At 44.3% G+C, this 23884-nt stretch overlaps 4 protein-coding genes across 12 annotated transcripts; 2 read left to right on the top strand and 2 right to left on the bottom strand.

Moving 5' to 3' along the window:
• On the top strand, nt 1-10709 carry LOC120819077 (carnitine O-palmitoyltransferase 1, liver isoform). 4 transcript variants are annotated; one of them, XM_078103676.1, is made up of 19 exons: nt 1-177; nt 2253-2398; nt 2729-2868; nt 3119-3290; nt 3607-3708; nt 4224-4361; nt 4561-4638; nt 4943-5050; nt 5501-5588; nt 6632-6827; nt 6916-7101; nt 7200-7305; nt 7392-7508; nt 7994-8158; nt 8236-8364; nt 8457-8612; nt 8706-8816; nt 9051-9143; nt 9404-10709. In XM_078103676.1, the coding sequence occupies exons 2-19, from the start codon at nt 2258-2260 to the stop codon at nt 9527-9529; spliced, it is 2352 nt and encodes a 783-aa protein (XP_077959802.1). In that variant the 5' UTR covers nt 1-177; nt 2253-2257; the 3' UTR covers nt 9530-10709. The 4 variants fall into 4 exon arrangements, with proteins under 4 accessions (XP_077959802.1, XP_077959805.1, XP_077959803.1 ...); XM_078103679.1 differs by lacking the exon at nt 5501-5588 and adding an exon at nt 6054-6138; XM_078103677.1 differs by having other exon boundaries at nt 37-176; nt 2249-2398.
• LOC120819116 (macrophage mannose receptor 1) lies at nt 9986-23837 on the bottom strand. 4 transcript variants are annotated; one of them, XM_078103691.1, is made up of 6 exons: nt 23746-23837; nt 23195-23243; nt 22751-23104; nt 21930-22256; nt 21724-21815; nt 10402-11358 (listed from the first exon to the last, which is right to left on the bottom strand). In XM_078103691.1, the coding sequence occupies exons 2-6, from the start codon at nt 23226-23228 to the stop codon at nt 11266-11268; spliced, it is 900 nt and encodes a 299-aa protein (XP_077959817.1). In that variant the 5' UTR covers nt 23229-23243; nt 23746-23837; the 3' UTR covers nt 10402-11265. The 4 variants fall into 4 exon arrangements, with proteins under 4 accessions (XP_040032186.2, XP_077959817.1, XP_077959815.1 ...); XM_078103689.1 differs by lacking the exon at nt 10402-11358 and adding an exon at nt 21069-21639 and having other exon boundaries at nt 22760-23104; XM_078103688.1 differs by lacking the exon at nt 10402-11358 and adding an exon at nt 21069-21639.
• LOC120819131 (troponin T, slow skeletal muscle) lies at nt 15118-17387 on the top strand. 3 transcript variants are annotated; one of them, XM_040176275.2, is made up of 10 exons: nt 15268-15288; nt 15673-15697; nt 15785-15857; nt 15946-16062; nt 16144-16221; nt 16300-16413; nt 16502-16611; nt 16705-16795; nt 16870-16910; nt 17210-17387. In XM_040176275.2, exons 4-10 carry the CDS (start codon nt 15964-15966, stop codon nt 17253-17255), a joined length of 579 nt encoding a protein of 192 aa, XP_040032209.1. In that variant the 5' UTR covers nt 15268-15288; nt 15673-15697; nt 15785-15857; nt 15946-15963; the 3' UTR covers nt 17256-17387. The 3 variants fall into 3 exon arrangements, with proteins under 3 accessions (XP_077959819.1, XP_040032209.1, XP_077959818.1); XM_078103693.1 differs by having other exon boundaries at nt 15118-15288; nt 15785-16062; XM_078103692.1 differs by lacking the exon at nt 15268-15288 and having other exon boundaries at nt 15636-15697; nt 16144-16413.
• LOC144408001 (dynein axonemal assembly factor 3-like) lies at nt 17305-19469 on the bottom strand. Its single transcript, XM_078103284.1, has 7 exons — nt 19227-19469; nt 18987-19109; nt 18785-18907; nt 18514-18658; nt 18193-18307; nt 17981-18055; nt 17305-17782 (listed from the first exon to the last, which is right to left on the bottom strand). The coding sequence occupies exons 1-7, from the start codon at nt 19467-19469 to the stop codon at nt 17641-17643; spliced, it is 966 nt and encodes a 321-aa protein (XP_077959410.1). The 3' UTR covers nt 17305-17640.
• Nucleotides 23838-23884: the final 47 nt, after the last annotated feature.

The following is a 23884-nucleotide window of genomic DNA, read 5'->3' on the forward strand; positions in this document are numbered from 1 at the left end:
CTCGGCGTGATTGCGACATTTCCGACGGCACGTGAAGGCAGCACCAGCGTTTTCCTGGAGGAGAGCGCGAGCTCAGTCCGACAGGCCCGACATCACTTGCAGTCGTCGTCAGGAGTTTAACAGCTCTGCTACTCCGGGACCCCCGCGGCATTTCGTAAACAACAACAACAACAACAGGTACGCTCACACGTGTTTGTGGAAATGACGTTGCGCGTTGCTAAGCAGATGCGCATCTTCGGCTTTAAGAAGTCCCAGCAGCATCCGGGCAAAGCTGTCGCGCGACACGGGCTCGGGTCGCACGGCTAGCCGTTAGCTTCCATCTAGCTAACGTCAGTTATAACGTCGGCTAGCCTCAACTTGGATCAATTGGTTTCCCACATTTGTAGCACGATGGCGAACGTTTTTGTGGAGCTCTCTGCCATAGTAATGGTGTAGTTAACTGGTTAGGTTATTAACACTTCGCGACTAAACGTGATTATCCAGACCGTTACTACTGCTTAAGGTTAATCAAGTGTTACTAAACGGGGGGTCTCGTGGGGGTCTCGTTTATCTACTAAGCTAGCATCATATACCGTTAGCTAGGTATTCGCCGGGGTTCATAACCATCTGCCTGCTGTTTGACTTTGGTTGACTTGGCTGAGGTGTAGTCATCACTAATTGTATGAATTTTATTGTTTGTTGACTTTTTTTGGACTCTGTGCGCGTATGAAAGGGAAATCTGACGGGGTTGCATTTGTAATTGTTGCCTTGGAAAGTGTGTGTGTGTGTGTGTGTGTGTGTGTGTGTGTGTGTGTGTGTGAGACAGAGAGAGAGACACACGCAGCTATTATCCATCTGTTGGTTGCTCCTTGTTGTCCAGAGTTGCAGGCAAAGGTTAGTCAAGATAAGTGATGATAAGGCAGAGCTGAGAATATATCTGTTGCCTTCAGATGTACTCTTATTCTGGAGGGGCGTGGGGGGAATAGAACCACTAGACAAACATGCATGTCACATTGAGGAGGGTAAAGTTGCAGTGGAACAATAGGTTGAGTAATTCTAATAGGAGAACTACTCTACGCCTTTGAGGTGTGACCTTTCACCTAGTTTACACAAACCGACCCTTCCTCCCTCCCTCCCGCCCTATTGCCTCCTCCTCCTCCTCCTCCTCTTTCTGCACTGCCCACTGTTTATCCACTCGCTTTCTGTCTGGCAGTAATCCAAAAATTCAAAGCACACCTTTTCGTCCGTTCAAAACCTTTATGTAAGCTGAAATATATACCAACTTTTCACAGGCCAGGCCCTTTTATTAATTACTCGTTTAGATTGTACTGTAGCCTAATCCAAAAACATCATTGTTAAGCGTTTTTATTGTCTGGCGGTCTTTTTTTAATGACATGAGCTCTCGGTGAATTAGGAATCCAAATAGATGCCAAAGATACTGCGTCGTGAATGCAGATATACTTTATGTCTGTTAGATCTGACCTAAAGGACACACCAAGTGCCGACGTGGCCTCCACAGCGGTGCATTCCAGTGTCAGCGTGACTCAACCTCGGGGCATTATCCATAGCCCATTTGTGGAGGAAAATCAATCCCATGTGAAGAGAAGCAGTTATTTGCCAGAAACAAATACACCCGATCACATCAGCAGCCCGTCAATGCTTTTCCATTGCCTTTGCTTTTAAAAGGTCTCGTGCATAGTGTGTCTCTTTTTGAGGTCCTCTTAAAACGCTCGGGATGCTGTCTTTGGCAGGCATGAGCCTAATTCAGCATGATTCAGTTTGAATGAATCGTCTCTTGTTTCCCTCGCTTGCTTCCACCTTCATGGTTCTCTTTGCCTTCAGCGGCTGCAGTGCACATTTGAATTGGGATCACAATTGATCCAGTGACGCAGCAGGAATCCAGCTGGTGCAATTTGAATTTCCCATCTCCCACATCCAAGCACTCTTATCTGCTTGATTATGAACCAAAAACACCACAAATTGATGTGTGATACTGTGCAGCTTCCACTTTTTGCTGAATTATGTTTAAGTTTATATTGCAGGCATTTCAACAAGTTAAGTTTGTACATCTTGAAGTGGTTTCAAACGTTTAAAAAGTCACTTTATATTAGGATTCCAAATTCACCTGAGATAAGTTGTTTCATTTCATCAGCATTGTCTTTGTTAATTTCTATAATTTGTTGTTTAAAACACACCTTTGCCTCCCGGCCGTAGGCTTCCTACTCACAGTCGAACCGGACGTTTTATTGTTCCCTCCCTCTCGTTGTGCACAGTCATCATGGCGGAAGCCCACCAGGCGGTGGCCTTCCAGTTCACAGTCAGCCCAGATGGCATCGATCTTCATCTGTCCCACCAGGCCCTCACAGAGATCTACCTCTCTGGTGTGCGCTCCTGGAAGAAGCGTGTCATCGGACTCAAGGTACCTCAGCTCTGGATGTCACTGTCGATTTGACCGCAAACGCTCCACAGTCACACGTGTGTCTCCCCCTCGTTGTTATTACAGCTCTTCCCCCTATCTTGTGTTTTTTTTTGCTGTTGTAATGTGTGGACTTCATCCTCAATCAATAATGAAGGCCACTCATAATAACGCACAGTTCAACGTGGAGATCTTCTGTCTTTGTTTGATCTCCACTCGCTCATTCATTTTCTTGAGCAATGTGGATAATGATTAAAGTGACGTTATTTATATGTGCCACTTCTACGTGATCGGAATCAGAACGGGAATGGATTTTAAATCTCTGGTCCACAGAACAGCGTGGTGACGGGGGTGTATCCCGCGAGTCCTTCCTCCTGGCTCTTCGTGGTCATAGCCATCCTGGCCACCATGTACACCCGCTCGGACCCCTCCATGGGACTCATAGCCAAGATACAGGAGCACCTGCCAGTCAGGTGACACATCTCGTGACTCCGTTGTATTGATAAAGATTCACCGAGTCCTGCGGACTCAAAATGCTCCCCTCCCCCCGACTGTAGATCGGGTTAGAGAGGGCTCGATCAAATCAAATGGGTTAAATGTGCTTTTTAGCGTCCTTATGTTATTTCAAGTATTTTTCTTGTTTCTGTTATCCGCTTCACTCGCCGTTCTTTGCCCTCCCTCTGCCTCCCCCCCCCCCCCCCCCCCCCCCCCCGCTGTGTCCAGCCAGTCGATGAGTGCGCAGTGCCAGACGCTGGTGTCGGCGGTGCTCTTCAGCACCATGCTGTGGCTCTTGCTCATCTTCACCATGCGCATGTGCCTCAAGCAGCTTCTCTCGTACCACCGCTGGATGTTTGAGAAGCACGGCAAGATGTCCAACACCACCAAAGTCTGGGTGGTCAGTGTCGCCTCGCACCGTTCTCTCTTTGTCACTGTTAACCAACCAAGTAGATTACTTATGAGTGGCGGTTTTAATGTCCTCTCACGGTCGCCAATGTTTTAATTCACCCTGCACAAAAACACAGTGTGCAGTACGAGGACTTCTAGTAATAAAAATAGATAAATAAGTAACAAGTATTAGTCAATTTAAACACGTTGAACGTCAACTCATCCAACGACTTTCCTTTAATACTATATTTGATTTATGATCTGTTCATCCTGTGTATGTTCTCACTGTAGTATGTTTGTTTTGGACGCCCGTGTGTCCACGCCAGGCGCTGGTGCGGATCTTCTCTGGCAGGAAGCCTCTGCTCTACAGCTACCAGGGCTCGCTGCCAAACCTGCCCGTGCCGCTCATCAAGGACACGGTCAACAGGGTGAGGCGTCACATGAAGCGGAGGAAACGACAACACGCTGATAACTGACCGCGGAACAGATGGATCGCTTTCGCGCAATCATCATTTTCTGCCTCTGTTGAAAGTGGTTTTATTTTGTTATCGTCTCAGATTCAAAGATTTTTATTGTCATTTACACACGCCCTGTGTATTGAAATTCTTGTGCTTGCCTTTCCGGAAAGCCGACCAATTCAAAAATTAAAATAAAAATACAATATTTACATAAATGTACATGAAATTAAAAATGAGGTAAGAATAAGGCAGAAATGAGGTGAGGATCCGGCTGCGTGCTGGTCTAGAAATCTATGAAATACCTGCCATCTAATCCATAAGGATATATAAATGTATATTTGAAGGGATGAGGGGAGAGAGACTTTCTTCAAGGTTTCCCCTCCTTCCAAACCTGTTTCTGTATTCAGTGGACTACGTAGTCTTCTTGGTCGTTGTTCATCTGCTCAATGATGCTTCTTCTTCTCCTCACGTCTGTCTTCGTTCAGCACTTGGAATCGGTGCGTCCGCTCATGGACGACACCGAGTACGAGCGCATGACCTCGCTGTCGGAGGACTTTGAGAGCGGCCTGGGCAAACGCCTGCAGTGGTACCTCAAGCTCAAAGCCCTGTGGGCCACCAACTACGTAAGTGCTTGAGCACAGCGAGCGCGGCTGCTTCCGCCAGCGTCAAAAAGCAAAGGAGGCCGATAGAAAAAATGTAAAATTCGATGAAACGTGTATGTCTTTGGAAGGTTTTATGGTTTCAATTATTGATCCCGGCGGAATATTTGAAGAGTCTGCCAGTCGGCTCACAAAGAATTGTTGTGTGTTTTTAATACTTCAGGTCAGTGACTGGTGGGAGGAATATGTCTATCTACGAGGACGCAGCCCAATAATGGTCAACAGCAACTATTACGGCATGGTAGGAAATCCTTTTAGTCAGATAAAATGACAGTTTAAACCGATGCAGTCACCATTGGGATTGACTGTACCAGGCCTTAAATTCTGCAGGCCATGAGATCCGTACCGATCCTTCACACGAGTCGTGTGTGGGGGTTTGTTTGTTAGACTCTCTTCTTCCTTTTTTATTAATTGTGGAAAAGTCAAGTGACAATTCCTGTTCATTCATCAAGTAACTGAGCCGAGGGACTGTTGAACTCGCTGTACCGCGGGATGGTTTTGTTTGAGCGACCCGTGTTTACCCTGCGGCCCGCTTCCCTTCCCAGGACTTCATGTACGTGACGCCGACACCCATCCAGGCGGCCCGGGCGGGAAACAGCATCCACGCGTACTTCCTGTACCGCCGCAAACTCAACAAAGAGGAGCTCAAACCTGTGAGTTTCCCACCTGTCGAACACACGGAGCCCTTCGGAGTTCATGGCGCCTTGTTTGGCAACAGAAGCCTTTCAAAGACTCATTTTGAAGCATTTGGATATTTGTTGCAATTTTTTGTTGCATTTATTTCATTATAAACAGTGAGAAATGTATTGCATCCCCATAGATGTTTAGATTGATTTTATTGATTCTCGACGCTGTGAGTAATATCCATTCATTGCAGTCTGTGTGTCTTGCAATGTTTATGTTAAATATCATGTGCATCTCTTGTTTATTTTGATTTTTTTCCATGCAATGATTGTGGCAACAAACCCCTCATGTTCTCATACCACGCCCATCTCTCACTCCTCCTTTCAACCTGTCTTTCACTCGCTTGATTTCTCCCCCTTTTTGATGGACTCTACACTCCCTCCGCTGCTCTCCTCCGTCCTCTCCTCTCCGTTTCCCAGACGCGCATCCCCGGCACTGTCATTCCTCTGTGTTCAGCTCAGTGCGAGAGGATGTTCAACACAACACGCATTCCCGGAGAGGAGACGGGTAAAGAGACAGACATGCACACGCAGCGCGCCGACACATGACCAGCGATACCGTGCCGATCGTGAGCAGGTCGCTCCAGCCAGCGAGCAGTGCTGTGACACGACACTGCTCACGACACGATGAGGCATACGGAAGCTTTCTGAGCCCTCTGAGGAAACGTGTGTGTGTGTGTGTGTGTGTGTGTTCACTGAGTCACAGCACGTCTGTTGCTCTGACCATCCTCTCATCTGTCATCTGCCTTCTGGCGTCGCCTCCGGTCTTTCTGGCCTTCTGGAAATGTTCCGTCTCCAACTAACGGCTATTTTCTTCTGCCCGCACGTTTTAATTTTCTCATCTTTTTCTTCCACTCGTTCCTGGTTCTCTTTCGATGTCTTTCTTTGTGTGTGTCTTCCTATTCTGCTCATTTCTCTCTTTTCTCTCCTCTACTTGTTTCTGTATGGGCCCATCCTTCTGTATTGTGCTCAGTGGATGTTGAGGTCTGCAGTTCCTTGCTGTTCCTATCAATTTGAGCGGATGTTTGACACTTGTCGAATACCTGGAACACTAACAGGTAGTATTTACATTTTTACAAAACTGGCCCAATCCTGGTTTTAGATCTCGAAATGTCGAACCAATATGACGCTATAAATGTTGTACGGGGAGGTTGGAGACGTTTCACCGTTCATTCGAACTCCGTAAGGTCAAATGTGCGCCAGTGTGAGCGTTGTCCGTTAGTCACTCATCTTTGTGCTCTTCTCAAGATGATTGGAAGAGCAGTCAGGACACACCAGAGACTCCTCCTGTATCTGCACACACATACCATCCTGATAAAATCCTGCACATGTTGTATTGTTCTTTTACGTATCTGGCTGTTTATTGTGTCATTTCCACCAGTTAATGTCAATAGGACTGTGACAGCAGCCAATAGCAGCAGGACAGACCGTTTGGAATAAACAAAAGAAAGAGAATCAGCGAAGTGATGTATTTGTGTTTTTATGACATGCCTTTGACTCAATTAACAATATATATATATTTATTTATTTTGTTTCCTTTCATGCGCAAAGACACTGTGCAACACTGGCAGGACAGTGACTACATCGCCGTGTACCACCGAGGCCGCTACTTTCGTCTCCGCATGTACCATGCGGGCAGACTCCTGTCGCCCAGAGAGATAGAATCCCAAATTCAGAAGATCCTTGATGACCCTTCACCTCCTTCTAAAGGAGAGGCCAAACTGGGGGCCCTGACCGCCGGAGACAGGTACGTTTTAAGTGCTTGAACCACACGGGACAATACGGCGCCACTGCATCCGCCGTGTAATATCATTTCCCTGTGAAATGTTTCCCAGAATTCCATGGGCCAAAGCCAGGGCGAAGTACTTCAGCAGCGGGGTGAACAAACGCTCCCTGGACTTCATCGAGAAAGCCGCCTTCTTTGTGACCCTGGACGACGATGAACAGGGCGGCGTGGCAGACGACCCGACCAGAATAGACTCGTACGCCAAATCCCTGCTGCACGGGAAATGTTACGACAGGTAATCTTACTCTCAGACGCGCCCCCCCCCCCCCCCTCCGCCTCGGGAGAGTCAACCAGCGTTTAACCCCCTGTTTACCTCGGCTACCTCTCATGCAGGTGGTTCGACAAGTCCTTCTCGGTGGTTTACTTCAAGAATGGGAAAATGGGCTTGAATGGAGAGCACTCGTGGGCTGATGCGCCGGTGTTATCACACGCTTGGCAGGTGAGGAACACCAAGGAGAAGAACGCTGCACACTGATGGGACTTTGTTCTTCGAGGCGCTCACGTGTAACTGTTGTGTGTTTCCAGTACGTCTTGACAACTGACTGTTTCCAGCTGGGCTACAACGCAGAGGGTCACTGCAAAGGGGAAGTGGATTCATCGCTACCGGGACCACAGAAGCTGAACTGGGAAATCCCTCCAGAGGTTCGTAGCCCATCCCCATCCTGTGCTCCCCTCTCCAAAATCCACTTCTAACCAGGAAAACGAAGAACTGAATGTATTCAGTCAAAGTTTGATTGTTCTCATTTCAAGTAGGTACTTTGTTATGCAAATATCTTAGTCTGTTAAGTTTGAGTGGTAAAGTGTGAGAAAACCTTTTCTTATGTCTATATTTTTATTTTCTGGTCTGTATGATCAGCATGAAGCCGAAGCGTGCAGTGACACTAGCTGAGCAACTAAACAACTGGGAGAAAAAAAAACATCGCTTTGATCGACAAGAGGAGAGCCGACCAAATATCACTTATATTAGATAATAATAATGAGATAATGGTAATAACAAAAGGGGCGTGGTTTAAGATGACTCCTTACTTGTAACGGTGTAGAAGCATTGCCCGTTCTTTCAAAAGCACAGTACAGCGGTTAAAGGCCCCCCCCTGCTGGTCTGACCTGCTGGCATGTGTCCGTCTCAGTGTGAGGAGCAGATCTCCGGCTCCCTGGCCGTGGCCCAGGCCCTGGCTGACGACGTGGACGTCCACGTTTTCTCCTTTGAAGAATTTGGCAAAGGGAAGATCAAAAAGTGCCGAGTCAGCCCAGACGCCTTCATTCAGTTGACTCTTCAGTTGGCCCACTACAGGGTAAGCCTCCCTCTGCAGCAGTGTGTGTCTATGTGTGTGTGTGAGCTGCATGTGAGTTGTGCGTGTTTGCGTTCCAGAACCAGGGGAGATTCTGTTTGACGTACGAAGCCTCCATGACCCGTCTGTTCAAGGAGGGCAGGACCGAGACGGTTCGCTCCTGTACCAATGAGAGCTGTGCCTTCGTCCGAGCGCTGGAAGGCGGAGAGGTCGGACGCTGCAAAATGTCTCTTGATTTCCGTGCTTTTTGGTCAATTGTGCGCGGAGCGAACCGGTTGGACTCATGTTGTTCCTTCACCAGGACGCAGATGTTTGCCGGCGCTTGTTCCACGAAGCATCAGAAAAGCACCAGCAACTATACCGCATGGCCATGACCGGAGCTGGCATCGACCGGCACCTCTTTTGTCTCTACGTGGTGTCCAAATACCTCCAAGTGGAGTCTCCTTTCTTGAAAGAGGTTCATTTTCTTTTCTCCGCCGTTTTCATGTTCACATCAGAAGGTCCGGTGGCGACTTGGGGCGAACTGCTGCAATGGCTGCTTGTGTTTCAGGTGCTGTCTGAGCCCTGGCGGCTGTCCACCAGTCAGACTCCTTTGCAAGTGGAGATGTTCGACCTCGTCAGCCACCCAGAGTACGTCTCCTGTGGAGGGGGCTTTGGACCGGTCAGTGCTTCGCTCACAGGCCTTTTGACTGTGGAAGTTTGTCTTTAGATAGAAACCAGAAATAAACGCGCATGTCGCCATTGTAGCATTCAATGCAGCATGCAATGTCTGTAAACGCATTCAAGCAAATATTCAATTTCAGCCTTTTTTTTCTTCTTCTCTCTTGAAAGTGACTCCTGGTTCTGGTATTTATCAAGCAGCCATGAGTATAAATACTGTGCATGTCTCCTTCAGGTGGCTGATGATGGATACGGGGTGTCCTACTGCGCTTTGGGGGAGAAGATGCTGAGCTTCCACATCACATGCAAGCACTCGTGTCCAAACACTGTGAGTTCAATGACAGTAGTTACAGCTAAATATTTATTGTACACTACTTTTGTCATTGCTTCTATATAGAAAGAGTAAAAAAAAAGGAACTATTTTCAGGCACACACAGATATCAATACTTGAGATTTAGAAAATATAACAATAAAAGCACTTAGAGTTTATATATCTCGGACATCGATCACAGCAAATTCTATAAAACCTTTTTTAGAGACATTGTTTACATTAATCTCCATATTCTTCATTCCACGTCCCCCCTTCAGGACGCCAACACATTTGGTGGCGAGATCAGAAAAGCTCTGCGCGACCTGCTGCAGCTGCTGAGCCCCGAGCAAGCGGAGCCGAGGAAGGCAGCGGCCCAGCGGCCGGAGCTCAAGAAGGACCTGTAGGCGGTTCCTCCAGGGGGGAGGAGGGGGGGGGGGGGGGGGGGGGGGAGGGGGAGGAGGAAGGGACTAAAGGGAGGTTGTGCGAGCATGAACGTTACACTATGAATTGAGGACCGACCGTTTTCTTTCACTCACACAGCTCCATTTGAGGATGTGATGTCAGAAGAGGGGCGACGTCTTTACTGATGTGAACGTGTGTGCGAGACGGACTCGTGTCCATAGATGATTCAAGACGCGTGATTCCAGTTCAGTAAGGTTTATTGGTTTAGTTTGAACAGACAAACCAATGGAATTACTTTTAGTTTTTATCGTGATATATATGATAGATTATTATGAAATGGTCAGTATGCGTAGCACCACTTAGAGGTTGAGATTCCAAATACTTTACACCTCATTACAGGGACTCGTTTGTGCTGTACGTTAAATTGCTGAACGTGACAAACATTTTGGGAAATAGAATTTTTCTTTTTTCTTTTTAAGTGTGTAATGCACACAGAGGACAAAAATAAGGCCTGTTGACGTGATTTTATTTTCAAACCATCTAAATGTGACATTGCTGTAACAGTGACACAAAGTAATTTCTTTATCATTGTTTGCTCGTCATGTATAAATCTGCTTTGTACAAAAACACATGATTGTAATACTGTGCTGAGAGTGCCAGACTACTTATACATGTAGTGCAATGACCCGGCTCTTTACAGTCCTAGATTAGCATTAAGGTTTGGTATTATATTCAGTGCCAGCTCACACAAGAAGAAACATATTCAAAATGTACAAACCATGTAGGTTATTTTTTACTTTCAGTGGTCAGTAGGCATTTTAACTTACCAAGTTAAAAACTGCAACTTCAATGAACACAAGATATTGCACTGACATCTCCAAATCTTTATTCTAATCATGTTCATCACTGTGTCAACAAGCACCGTAACAATCCAGGCTACTTACGGATACCGTGAGCAGGTGTTCATTCAGTCTTGAGCAGAGCTGCAGGTCACATGTGGATCACATGTTGAGTGAAGCCTTCTGATTCATAGAAAAATGTTTAGCAGTGACGCAAATTCCTCAGTTATTCTTCATCAGTTACTGCCTCTTTTTTTCAGTCAAGCTTGTCTCGTAGTATTACTGTTATTCAGCCTTTGTAATGCAACATTACAGCAGAAAATAAAGAGATTCTTAAAGAAAATGTGTCCCTCTGATTTAGCATTGCACCCCCATAACACTGTTGGAAGCACAACTACTTCTCAGGAACATGAGTGAATATTAAAGACAGTAGGAACATTTAAAACAATTGCCTCATCAGTAAATTTATTAAGATGAAATATGGAACAAAGGCTAATAAAACAAAACAAGAAAATGAACAAATTCTGAATGAAATAAGGATGTATGATACGTTTAAAAGGAAGTAAGCAAACATGTAAAAGGTGAGACACCTTTCTATAACTTTAACCTAAATAATTAAATATATATAATGCTTCTCACATACGTGTCGATGTGTATCCTAACTGCAGAGTATTAAAGGTTAGCGACTTTTATAACGAGCATTATTTTAAATGGGTGTGATGTGTACGGTCAGACACAATAGCTAATTTTGGTTGAACTTCTCATGATATTACTGTATTTTTAATCGTCATACTTGAGGTGTCCTTGCATATTTTCAGGAGTAATTGTCAAGTCTTGTTTGGCACTGCAGATCATTTCATAATGTCAACTTTACGTCGTTCGAACGTAAAGAACGTAAATCATTTGACTTCCTCCTTTTCTTTTTTATGGAAAATCTTCCCGTCCGGCTGGATTCTCCACTGAAGCTTCACCATGCCGTACTTCTGTTGGATCTATGGAGGCAAAAAGGAAGAACAGACCTTTAATCAAGTCATCTAGTCGTGATGTAACTGTTATGATCTCATGTTTGATGCAGCAGGTGGTTTAGAACAAACACTTACTTGGTTCAAAATGGCTTCACTCACAGCCAGGTCATTAAAGTTTAGTGAATTTGACTTTATTTCCACCTTCACAATGGTCTGTTTTCTTACTTCTTTTTCTAAAGAAAGTAATATTACACACTTTTGTTTGTTTTGTCAAATAAATCATGTTGAGGATGACGTTAATAGAAAAAAAAGCTGTACTTGAGTGAATCAGACTGCAACAGACATTGGATGCTCACCGGTATGACAGACAAAGGGATAGCGGTTCCTACAATATCTGTCATCCCATATCTTGGAAAACGATCCACATGTGCCATCGCCATTTGGCTGAGTGATGTACCAGTACCGGAAAGAACTGTCGCTCCGGTCCGACCATTGCCACTCGTCTCTGAACAAACCCATCCAGAAAGCTTTGCTTGCATTAAACATGCTCCGTAAGCCCTGGTTTTGAATCTGGTTCCTCACGATGGCCAAGTCAGTGCCTCTCTGCATGCAGTGCTCCCGGGCTTCCCTCCAGGACATCTCTGTAGAAACTACTAACATACCGATGCCCTTATCTAGATCTGCAAAAATGTAACGGAGAGGTTAAAAGGTTTGAAGACAGAGGGAATATTGAAAGACTCAAGCAACTCCAAGGTGAGATTAATGCTTCACCACCGTGGCTTTCAAATGATGAATTGCATTACTTGTTCTAATTCTCCTCTTGTCAAAGAAATAATACATTTCCTCCATTTAATGAACTTTGTGTAGCGTTTATGGCGCTCTATTGGCATATGAAACAGTATAAAATGGTGAGTTTTTCTTAGCATATAATCTATATAAGCATGTTGACTGGAAACTGGCTGAACATTTATTGGCTGCTGTATTCAAGTGAATAAAGGAAACAGATACAGCAAGTAGGTGGACTTCTTCACCTTTAGACAGAGCTAGACTAACTGTCTCCCTGGTTACAGCCTCTATGCTAAATGATGCATCTCTTATCAATACACTGAGGTCATGCAGCTGAGGATAAGGAGGATGAGCGACATCACTATCTATCAAATTAAAAACATTTTACCTTCCTTACAGATAAACCCCAGTTTTGAGTCACAGGTGTCTGCGAGCCATTTCCCATCAACCGCCATGCTTCCACAGGAACCCGAACCTGCTGCAGCGGCCCAGTTAGTGTACAAAGCCCTGTTCTCAGGCTCCCCTACGGACCACTTCCAGGAGAACTCGGTGCCCCTTTTCAGTCCAATCCATGTGATTTTATTCCATCCGATGGCTTCGGTCATCTTCAAAAGCTTCTCCAGGTCGTCCCTGTTGCCGATGGTGGCGAGATGCATGTTGTTCTCTCTGCAGTAAGCCTGGGCCTCGTCCCAAGTCTTAGGAATGTCTATCAGGTGATACTCTCTGTAGACGCGTGAACAGACGCAACCTGCAGACCAACAGCCCACCAAACACTAAATAAAGCAGCCGTTATGACATTGTCTATTTTAATTTTAGCATTTTAAACAAAGACACTTACTTGCGAGCAGTAAAATCACCAGGCGGAGCATTGTTTCTTCTAGGATCTGAAAGTTACACGAGTTGTTGCACAACTCAAATGAACGTTCATGTCTAAGATAAGATAAGATAAGATATTCCATATATTAGTCCCACAATGGGGAAATTTACAGGATCGCGGCGGCAAAGTGGACAGTACACACAAGATACATGGTAAAAAACACAACATGGAGACAAGAGCAGCAGAAATAAGTAAAATATATTAATAACAGACAAAAAAAAACAAAAAACACAGTAACTAAATATAGTAACTAAACAAATAAATGTTTGTGTACACACAGGGTGGTTATTGCACATTGCACAAATAATTGTTATCTGGTTGAAATAATAACACTACCTGAAAACCAAATATACCAACTAGTGTTCTTACCTGATGTGCAGGTGTTTCTTAGTAGTTGATGAAGTGCACTTCTGCAGGGCGTCTTATTTCCTCTTATGTGTTGTAGGTGTAAGAGCTTTTCCTATTTGTCTATATGGAAATGCTGTTTGCTTTTGACTATATCTAATGTACTCTATAACGTCGTGTGCACGACCTGCTCTTGTTTCCTTTCATGTCCCCACATGGACACACAGATAAACAGCGTCACACTCTGAAGTGGCAGCATAAGGTTTATTCAAAGATAAAGAGCATCATGAAAAGGAAGAAGAAGAACACAGGGACGGGATCTCAATGTGTCCCAACACCAAACTGGATCGTCTGTGTCTATTTTCTGCCACCTGTCTTTCTGTGTCTCGCTTCAGCTGTGATGTCATCAACAAACCAGTCGTTCATTATTCCAGCAGATGCTCACAAAAGCCGCTAATAATCCACATTCAGTCCCCTGCCCGTCTTTTCTAAATCTTGCCTCTGACACGCACACACATTTGATCAGCTTTGAAGTCTCGTCTCCGTGACCCCAGACGACCCCTTATATAAAGCTGTGTGTGCTCTCGAGCTGTGACTCCCCTTGTTTCCATCATCACAGCCGTTCAGGTAGGCCCGTGTGCTTTCCCTCTTCCTCTTTATCTGCTACTTTATACGTAGACATGCAAATACTACAAAGTAATACACCTCGTTGACTTTGCGGTAATCATTGTTTTTTATGATGGTGAGTCATTTGATCAGAATTTAGAGAAATGAACCGAAGAGTTATGAAGCTCCTCGTAGATCGACAGCGGTTTCCGTTGCCTTTCAGCGTATTGTCATGATTCTCTGGCTTGTTCTTTTAATGTTTTGATCTAATGGCATGAAGCTACTTTTAGCAACTTAAAACCCTCCGTGAGAAGCAAATAATAACGGACTAAATGAAATGCTTTGAAGCGGCCTCAGGTTTCATTATACAATGTCAGACAAAGAATACAGCATCTGCTTGTTTGAAGCTATATCATGTTGACATGAAGTGACAAACATAAATCAATATTTGTCATCTTTGGAAAATTAGGGATTTCAACTAAATTAGAATAGAATTCCGTCGTGTGACGGTGATGTGGGATTGAGAGCTTCATGCTCGGGTCCTGGTGTCTTGGCTAAAAACAAAGGATGACAGGTTCTAGGAGACGAGGGGGGGGCCTCAGGGATCGATCCGCCATGTTAAAGCTCTCAAAGGCCGCTCGTCTGGGCGTCCCGATGTTCATTGAAAATAGTTTTTTGGGAAAATAGACTTTTACCAGTGTGTCTGTCACAAAACCGACGGTTATGACTTGGAACTTTGCACTTTTATAATTATTTAACCCACTGAAATTCGAGCGAAGGAGTCTTGTGTAACGGCCTGGAATCATGAAATATCATCGGACTCCGCCCACATTTAGACGCCCAGTGAGAATGCAAAAGGACCAAATGATAATAGAGGACTTGGTGTTCGCAGCAGCCGGCCGTCCAGCTTAATCTCCCCGTCCCACATTCTCTTTTGGAGATTGGCCGGCTAATACCTCACTGTTATCCCGGGTAACAGGACACCGCTCCTAACTCTTCTATTCCTAGATCATTATCTACAAATGTTCTGCTTCAGCTTTTTCTTTGGCCTGCATTGATAATGAAATTCATTCTCATATCTTGAAATGTATGTATCTAGCGTCGTCATGTCTGAGTTTGGAGATCACGGGTGAGTCAATTTATAAACTTTTCTACATTCGTAGTGCATAAGCTTTTATTTTCTGGCATGTCTGATCTATTCGTTCAATTGTTATTTATTTAGACGCCGTCAAGAAGGTAAGGACATTCACTCAATCATTCAATACAAACAAATTGTCATTGTTTCAACTCAATCGCCATCGTCTTCCTTTCTCCAGAGGAAGATGAGGACCAGGAGGAGGGAGGTGAGGCGATGATGCCGAGCTGTGTTCATTTAATCGTCGGCACGTTCAGGTCCAAGTTCTTACAGCCGCCTGTCAGGGAAAGTGTCCCACAGGAGACAAGATGTAAACATGTGTATTTGCATCTCGCAATCCATCCGGTGTTTGCAAATGGTCTCAGGAGCATTAAGCTTCAATTCAAATTTAACAGGAAACTTATTTAACAGGAACACTATTCTAGTATGATTGTGTGATGAGCGTCCACGAACTGTGTTTGAAACTCAATTGTTTTCCTCTCAGGATGAATTAATGAATTAATGAATTATTCTGCTGTGTTGTCAAATCAATCTGCTGTTTTCAAAACCAAACAACCGATTCCCTTTTTTTGTTGCTGTTGCGGCTGTTGAGTTGAAGAAGAACGGCCCAAATATAAGTAAGATGGACGTGGAAATACTAAAACACATTGTCGGAATTTACCACAAAATGAATAAGTTGAATACGCCGTCGTGTTATTTCACAGGCCGCTCACACAGCTCGCTGCCCCTAAAATCCCTGAGGGGGAGAGGGTGGACTTTGATGTGTGTTCCTTCAAGGTTGTTGTTAATAGAACATCTACACGATTATTGCCCCAGAAACAAAGATTCAATAATATTGATCTCGGTGTCCACTGGTCCTCGACAGGATATCCACAGGAAGAGGATGGAGAAAGACCTCCTGGAGCTGCAGACTCTGATTGACGTCCACTTTGAGCAGAGGCAGAGAGAGGAAGAGGAGCTGATCGGACTCAAATACAGGATTGTAACTGTCCATCAGTTACCCGTGTACTTGTACCACAAAGAGATGGCGATGAAAACCTGAAACGTGTTTTTTCTGTAACAGGAAAACCGCCGGGCAGAAAGAGCCGAGCAGCAGCGCGTGAGGGCTGAAAAAGAGCGGGACAGACAGACCCGGATCGCAGTAATTAACGCCTTGTATCACATGTATGTCGCCAAAACGCGCGCTCGGATCACAATGTTTCGACCCGACTTCGTTCAGGAGGAGAGACAGAGGAAAGAGGACGAAGAGGCAAAGAAGAGGGCCGAGGAGGATGCCAAGAAGAAGAAAGTGCTCTCCAACATGGGAGCTCACTTCGGAGGCTTCCTGGCCAAGGTCAGAATAGCACATCGGCCAGAACGTCGAGTCGGAGGTCGTGTCCGTCGGAGCCTCCAGGAAAGTGAGTTGTGTTGGTGTCCTGCAGGCAGAGCAGAGGCGAGGCAAAAAGCAAACCGCCAGGGAAATCAAGAAGACGACTCTGGCAGAGAGACGCAAGCCACTTGGCATCGAGAGCCTGAGAGAGGATGGCCTGAGGTCAGTTCCACGTCCACGAAAGGCTCTAATTCTAATGGCAGAAAAAGGACAAACTGACCTTTTATTCAACTTGTTGATGCCGGTGTGATTTAGAGAGCGAGCCGTGGAAATGTGGCAATGTATCTACCAGCTGGAGTCAGAGAAGTTTGAGCTGACCGAAAAGACAAAGAGGCAGAAGTATGAGGTGAGCCGGCGAGTCGGGAGCTTACAAAACGTGGTATTTTAAATATACATAGAGTTATTTTTTGTCTTTTACAGATCAACGTCCTCCTGAACAGAATCCAACATGCTCAGAAATTGTGAGTCACGCTGCTCGTCCCAATTTACCACGACACGACCTTCACACTCAAATGAGAGCATCGTGTGCTGTGCTTTGCATCGACTATGCAAACGGTCCACGGACGGACGGCAACAGTCACAACGCTGGAAAGGACAAACTCACAGCTCGCAACATTCGCCACTTAATTCACAGGACGCACACGTCTAAGATATGAAATTAAAGTGCTAAACGTTTCCAATGAGTCACACTCGCTGGTCATTTCTGTGCTGAATACTACTGTTCATAATCAATTGTCTTCTTTTTCTTGTCTCGATGTAGCAAAAAGGTCAACGGTAAGGGGAAGGTCGGTGGACGCTGGAAGTGAGCGCACACAGGACGCACAACGAAGACGGGGAACTAGTTTCTGGACAAGATTGGAGATTTCTTTGTGGCATTTATTATAATACATCCATGGCAATTGCATCTGTATTTGTTGAAATACATAAAATGGATATTTGTTGTGCAGTGTCATTCAAATTCTAAATTAAATTTCTTTATTTATTGTTATAAAATCCAAACACTAGAAAGTTCACAGTGACAAAAAAAGAAAAAAGATTTCTGTGGCTGGTAAACTTCCTTATGGAGGAAAAATAAATTCTGTCTGCATAAGATCCTGAAAAGTGACTCTGATGTGAAGCAATATCACCTTGACTGTTGCATATGTTGAAGGTAAAGCTGCTGACAAGGGGAGCAGAAGAAATGCACCACCTTTACTTCCTCTGTGGTATGAAAACAGCATGGACGTCGTCACTCTTCCCGTCACGCCACGGCTCAAATTCGGCCTGCAGAGCCGTGCTCACCACTTTCTCTGCAAAGCCTGCTGCTTGCTCCTTAGTCAGATCCAAAATGTACCTGTTTCACAATGAACACACAAAATGCAACATAAATATGACGGCAGCGCTACAATTATCGCTCCCTTTTTGAATTTACAGATGCCGTTGTGTAGCGAACACAAAGGAATCACGTAAAGCAAAGCACGTGCACTTGTGAGTAAAAGAGCACAGACACTCTACTCTTGTCACCATGGTAACAAAACATGAAAAGCCTCACTTTGCCAGCTCCACGACCAGCACGGCGTCTGGTGCTGCAATCTGCCGAATCGTCGGGCCCAGCAGGTGCACGCAGCTTTAAGAGCGTTGACAGGGATGCAAACGAAAACACAGACATCATACGTGGTTAGGGGTCTGCAGTCAAGACGGTCCGTAATGATTATCTATTCAGACCAATTATCTATTTGGGAATTCCAGACGGAAAGCTCTCACCTGGCAGAGAAGTAGATGGTGTTAAAGAAGTGGGAATATTTTTGTTTTTCTGGCAGTTTGTAAAGTGAGTCCAACGGGAGGAATGTCACAGAGATCCCATCCGGCTGCATCAAGTCTGGAGACGGTTTGAGACATACGCAAGTTTCATACACAGATACCCTTTTTCCATCTGCTGGACTGGGAAGTGATCGACCAAACGCTGCAATTAAACACACTGAAACCAAGCTGAATGCAACATAATGACATTCAAAGATTCTCAAAAGCAAGTTTTTCAAACCTGCAGTGACAAACATCTGGTAGTTAGTGTTAACAGTATTTTACCGTGAACGGGGACAGATTTCAGATCAGCCTCAGGAGACGCCTCCTCCGCCTTTACCTCCGACTGAGAGGTGATGGAGCGGCCCCGTCTTCTGGACAGGGACTGGAACAATTCTTGCACATTTGCAACAGAGATATCCTGGGCCGTCTGTGGATGTGAGTGAAGGAAAAGGACAGAAACCATGAGCATGTTCCTGAGCGTATTCACAACTCACTCTGGAGACATTGCTGTAATCTAACATGTAATCTGTGTTATTGCTACTGGATATTTTACCGAGATGTGTTGCCCATTCTGTGTCCTGAGCAGGTTCTTGTCATCGGTTTCAATCCCGAAGGAGAGATAAGGACTGGAAACAATGTCCCCCCAGTAGCCCCTGTAAGACACTTTCCCCCCTTTCTGTCCAGATAACAAGAAAGTTCCTTTACGTCGTCTTCTTGCTGCATTGCGGAGAAACATTGTGCAGAAAAAAACTCACTTGACGGAACACTCTGGACGAGAGCAAACTCGGATTGCTTATTTGGTAGACACCTTCCCTCATTTCGAACGCCAAACCCTGTTCCCTCCATCGTGCATATTGTTGTTTGCTGATGACGCCGCACTGCAGAAACACAAAGAAGGTCCGTTGTTTAGTGAAACATTTAAGCATCCAAATGTCAAACTTTCTAAAACGCATTTCAATCAACAAACAGAAAAGTTTCACACAATATAAAGTTACCCCTTTCTCGTATAGTTTCATGGAGAGGTCCCAGTCAAAGCAGTTCTTCTTGGAGTCGTAGCGCGTTCCGAGGTGCTGCCTGACCCGATAATCCCAGGCTTTGGACATTGAGACGGGGACAGCGCACTCAGATGAGGACGACGAAGGCCGAGGCCGGGTCCACATCTGGAATATCCTGGCCAGCTCATCTCGCTCCTTGAACTGATTGTTCAAAGAATATAAAGCTTTCACACATAGTTTCATGGAGAGGTCCCAGTCAAAGCAGTTCTTCTTGGAGTCTGCCTTCCAGTCAGGCTTTGGACAGCACCACAGTAATGAAACTGCTCTTGTTAAGGTTTTCAACGAGATCCACTTAAAAACACAGAGAATGGCAGAATTTCAGTCTTTGTATTACTGGATCTCAGCGCAGCATTTGACACCATAACATACTACTAGATAGACTAATCAACTGGGTGGGACTCTCTGGCACAGCACTTAACTGGTTTGAATCCTACTTGAAAGACCGAAAATACTTTGTGTCTGTAGCTAATTTCACATCAGAGGTGAATAAAATGGCATGTGGTGTTCCCCAAGGTTCAATACTGGGGCCCCTTCTGTTCAACATCTACATGATTCCATTGGCTCAGATTATGAAAAATCTAAGTGTGTTATCATAATTATGCAGATGACACACAAATCTATATAACGATATCACCAGGGGACTACAATCCAATACAGGGGCTGGGTAAATGCGTTAAACAAATCAACAACTGGATGTGTCAAAACTTTCTTCAATTACACAAAGATAAAACAGAATTATTTTTGGTAAAAAAGGATGAACAATTGAAAGTCAGGCTACTCGACTACTGTAACTGTGTTTTTACATGTCTTTGTAAAAAGTCAATCAGAAAGCTACAGCTGATCCAGAATGCTGCTTGAGTGCTCACTTGGACCAGAAAAGTGGATCACATCACTCCAGTTCTCAGGTCTTTACACTGGCTTCCTGTCAAACAAAGAATTTTCTCCAAAGCCCTGCTGCTAGTTTATAAAGCACTGAATGGTTTAGGGCCAAAGTACATTTCTGATATGAGCCTCATGAACAGCCACGAAGCGTTAGGTCGTCTGGGACTGGTCTACTTTCTGTTCCCAGAGTCAGAACTAAACATGGAAAAGCAGTGTTCATTTTTTCAAGTCCCAGAAAGCAGCAGGTCTGTGGAGTCCCTCAGCTCCTTTAAATTCAGATTCAAAACTTTTATGTTTGCTGCTGCCTTTAATTGACAGTTTCTGCAATTTTAATTCTTAAAGACATTCTTAAATTAAGGCGGCACGGTGGCGTGGTGGTTAGCACTGTTGCCTCACAGCAAGAAGGTCCTGGGTTCGATTCCACCCAGTGGCCTTTCTGTGTGGAGTCTGCATGTTCTCCCCGTGTCTGCGTGGGTTCTCTCCGGGTTCTCCGGCTTCCTCCCACAGTCCAAAGACATGCTCTGGGGATCAGGTTAATTGGTGAATCTAAATTGCCCGTAGATGTGTGAATGTGAGTGTGAATGGTTGTGTGTCTCTGTGTTGCCCTGCGATTGGCTGGCGACCAATCCAGGATGAACCCTGTCTATCGCCCGAAGTTGGCTGGGATGGACTCCAGCCCCCCCGCGACCCTGTGTGCAGGATAAGCGGTTTGACAATGGATGGATGGATGGAAATTCACCACACGATGCCACCAAACACTACGCACTGCACCTTTAAGAGGAGCCTGTAGACTCCTTCACACCTTTATTTATTTTCATTCATTTTGTGCAAAAGGACGCAGCACAACTGCTTATCAGGAACACAAGTGAATATTAAAGACAGTATGAACATTTAAAACAATTGCCTTATCAGTAAATTTATTAAGATTAAATATGGAACAAAGGATAATAATAAACAAGAAAATGAACAAATTCTGAAGGAAATAAAGATGTATGATACGTTTAAAAGGGAGTAAGCAAACACGTAAAAGGTGAGACACCTTTCTATAATTTTAACCTAAATAATTAAATATATATAAGGCTTCTCACATACGTATCAATGTGTATCCTAACTGCAGGGTATTAAAGGTTAGCGACTTTTATAACAACTTTTGTCAAATGCAACGAAAGCTCTTTCCAAAGAGCCTTATTTTTAATGGGTGTGATGTGTACGGTCAGACACAATAGCTAATTTGGGTTGAACTTCTCATGATATTACTGTATTTTTCATACATACTTCATACTTAAGGTGTCCTTGCATAATTTCAGGAGTAATTGTCTTGTAAAAGTCTTGTTTCGCACTGCATCCTTTCATAATGTTATACGTCGTTCGAACAGGTTTCTTTGACTTCCTTCTTTTCTTTTTTATGGAAAATCTTCCCGTCCGGCTGGATTCTCCACTGAAGCTTCACCATGCCGTACTTCTGTTGGATCTATGGAGGCAAAAGGAAGAACAGACCTTTAATCAAGTCATCTAGTCATTATGTAGCTATTAAGGTCACATGACCAAAACTTACTTGTTTCAAAATGGCTTCACTCACAGCCAGGTCATTAAAGTCTAATGAATTTGACTTTATTTCCACCTTCACAATGGTCTGTTTTCTTGCTCCTTCGTCAAAACAAATAAATACAACATACTTTGTTTGTTTTGTCAAAGAAATCATGTTGAGGATGAAATGCTGTACTTGAGTGAATCAGACTGCAACAGACATCGGATGCTCACCGGTATGACAGACAAAGGGATAGCGGTAAGAACAACCTCTGTCCCATATCTTGTCCCTGGAAAAAGTTGCACATGTGCCATCGCCATTTGGCTGATTGATGTACCAGTATCGGAAAGAACCGTCGCTCCGGTCCGACCATTGCCACTCGTCTCTGAACAAACCCATCCAGAAAGCTTTGCTTGCATTAAACATGCTCCGTAAGCCCTGGTTTTGAATCTGGTTCCTCACGATGGCCAAGTCAGTGCCTCTCTGCATGCAGTGCTCCCGGGCTTCCCTCCAGGACATCTCTGTGGAAACTACTGACATACCGATGCCCTTATCTAGATCTGCAATAATGTAACGGAGAGGTTAAAAGGTTTGAAGAGAGAAGGAATATTGAAAGACTCAAGCAACTCCAAGGTGAGATTAATGCTTCACCACCGTGGCTTTCAAATGATGAATTGCATTACTTGTTCTAATTCTCCTCTTGTCAAAGAAATAATACATTTCCTCCATTTAATGAACTTTGTGTAGCGTTTATGGCGCTCTATTGGCATATGAAACAGTATAAAATGTTGAGTTTTTCTTAGCATATAATCTATATAAGCATGTTGACTGGAAACTGGCTGAACATTTATTGGCTGCTGTATTCAAGTGAATAAAGGAAACAGATACAGCAAGTAGGTGGACTTCTTCACCTTTAGACAGAGCTAGACTAACTGTCTCCCTGGTTACAGCCTCTATGCTAAATGATGCATCTCCTATCAATACACTGAGGTCATGAAGCTGAGGATAAGGAGGATGAGCGACATCACTATCTATCAAATTAAAAACATTTTACCTTCCTTACAGATAAACCCCAGTTTTGAGTCACAGGTGTCTGCGAGCCATTTCCCATCAACCGCCATGCTTCCACAGGAACCCGAACCTGCTGCAGCGGCCCAGTTAGTGTACAAAGCCCTGTTCTCAGGCTCTCCTACGGACCACTTCCAGGAGAACTCGGTGCCCATGTTCAGTCCAATCCAAATGTTACCAGTCCAGCCGATCTTCAAAACCATCTCCAGGTCGTCCCTGTTGCCAATGGTGGCGAGATGCATGTTGTTCTCTCTGCAGTAAGCCTGGGCCTCGTCCCAAGTCTTAGGAATGTCTATCAGGTGATACTCTCGGTCGATGCGTGAACACAGAGTGACGCAACCTGCAGACCAACAGCCCACCAAACACTAAATAAAGCAGCCGTTATGACATTGTCTATTTTAATTTTAGCATTTTAAACAAAGACACTTACTTGAAACGAGCAGTAAAATCACCAGGCGGAGCATTGTTTCTTCTAGGATCTGAAAGTTACACGAGTTGTTGCACAAATCAAATGAACGTTCATGTGTAAGATAAGATTTTTATTGATTTTCAGATATACATTAAAAATCAACCATCCATTATCAATATACATAAAAAAAGGAAAGAAAATAATAATAATCCCCCCCCCAAAAAAAGAAAATTAGCAGCCAAAATAAGAAAAAAAAAAGATAATAATAATGAAGAAAAAAAAAAAAGATATTCCTTTATTAGTCCCACAATGGGGAAATTCAATGGATCGCGGCAAAACCCCCAAAAAGAAGAAGAGCAGGAGAAATAAGTAAGTAAAATATAGTAATAATAGCCGAAAACAAAAATAAAGTGCAAAAAAATACAGTAACTGAATATAGTAGGAACTAAATAAATAAATGTATATGTACGCACAGGGTGTCACAGTGGTTATTGCACATTGCACAAATAATTGTTATCTGGTTGAAATAATAACACTACCTGAAGCCCAAATATCCCAACTAGTGTTCTTACCTGATGTGCAGGTGTTTCTTTGTAGGAGATGAAGTGCACTTCTGCACAGATAGTCTCTCTTATATTTACTTTTCCTATTTGTCTATATGGAAATGCTGTTTGCTGTTTGATGTCAACAAACCAGTCGTTCATTATTCCA

This window comes from Gasterosteus aculeatus, chromosome 5 (genome assembly GCF_964276395.1).
Source record: "Gasterosteus aculeatus chromosome 5, fGasAcu3.hap1.1, whole genome shotgun sequence".
Taxonomy (NCBI): domain Eukaryota; kingdom Metazoa; phylum Chordata; class Actinopteri; order Perciformes; family Gasterosteidae; genus Gasterosteus; species Gasterosteus aculeatus.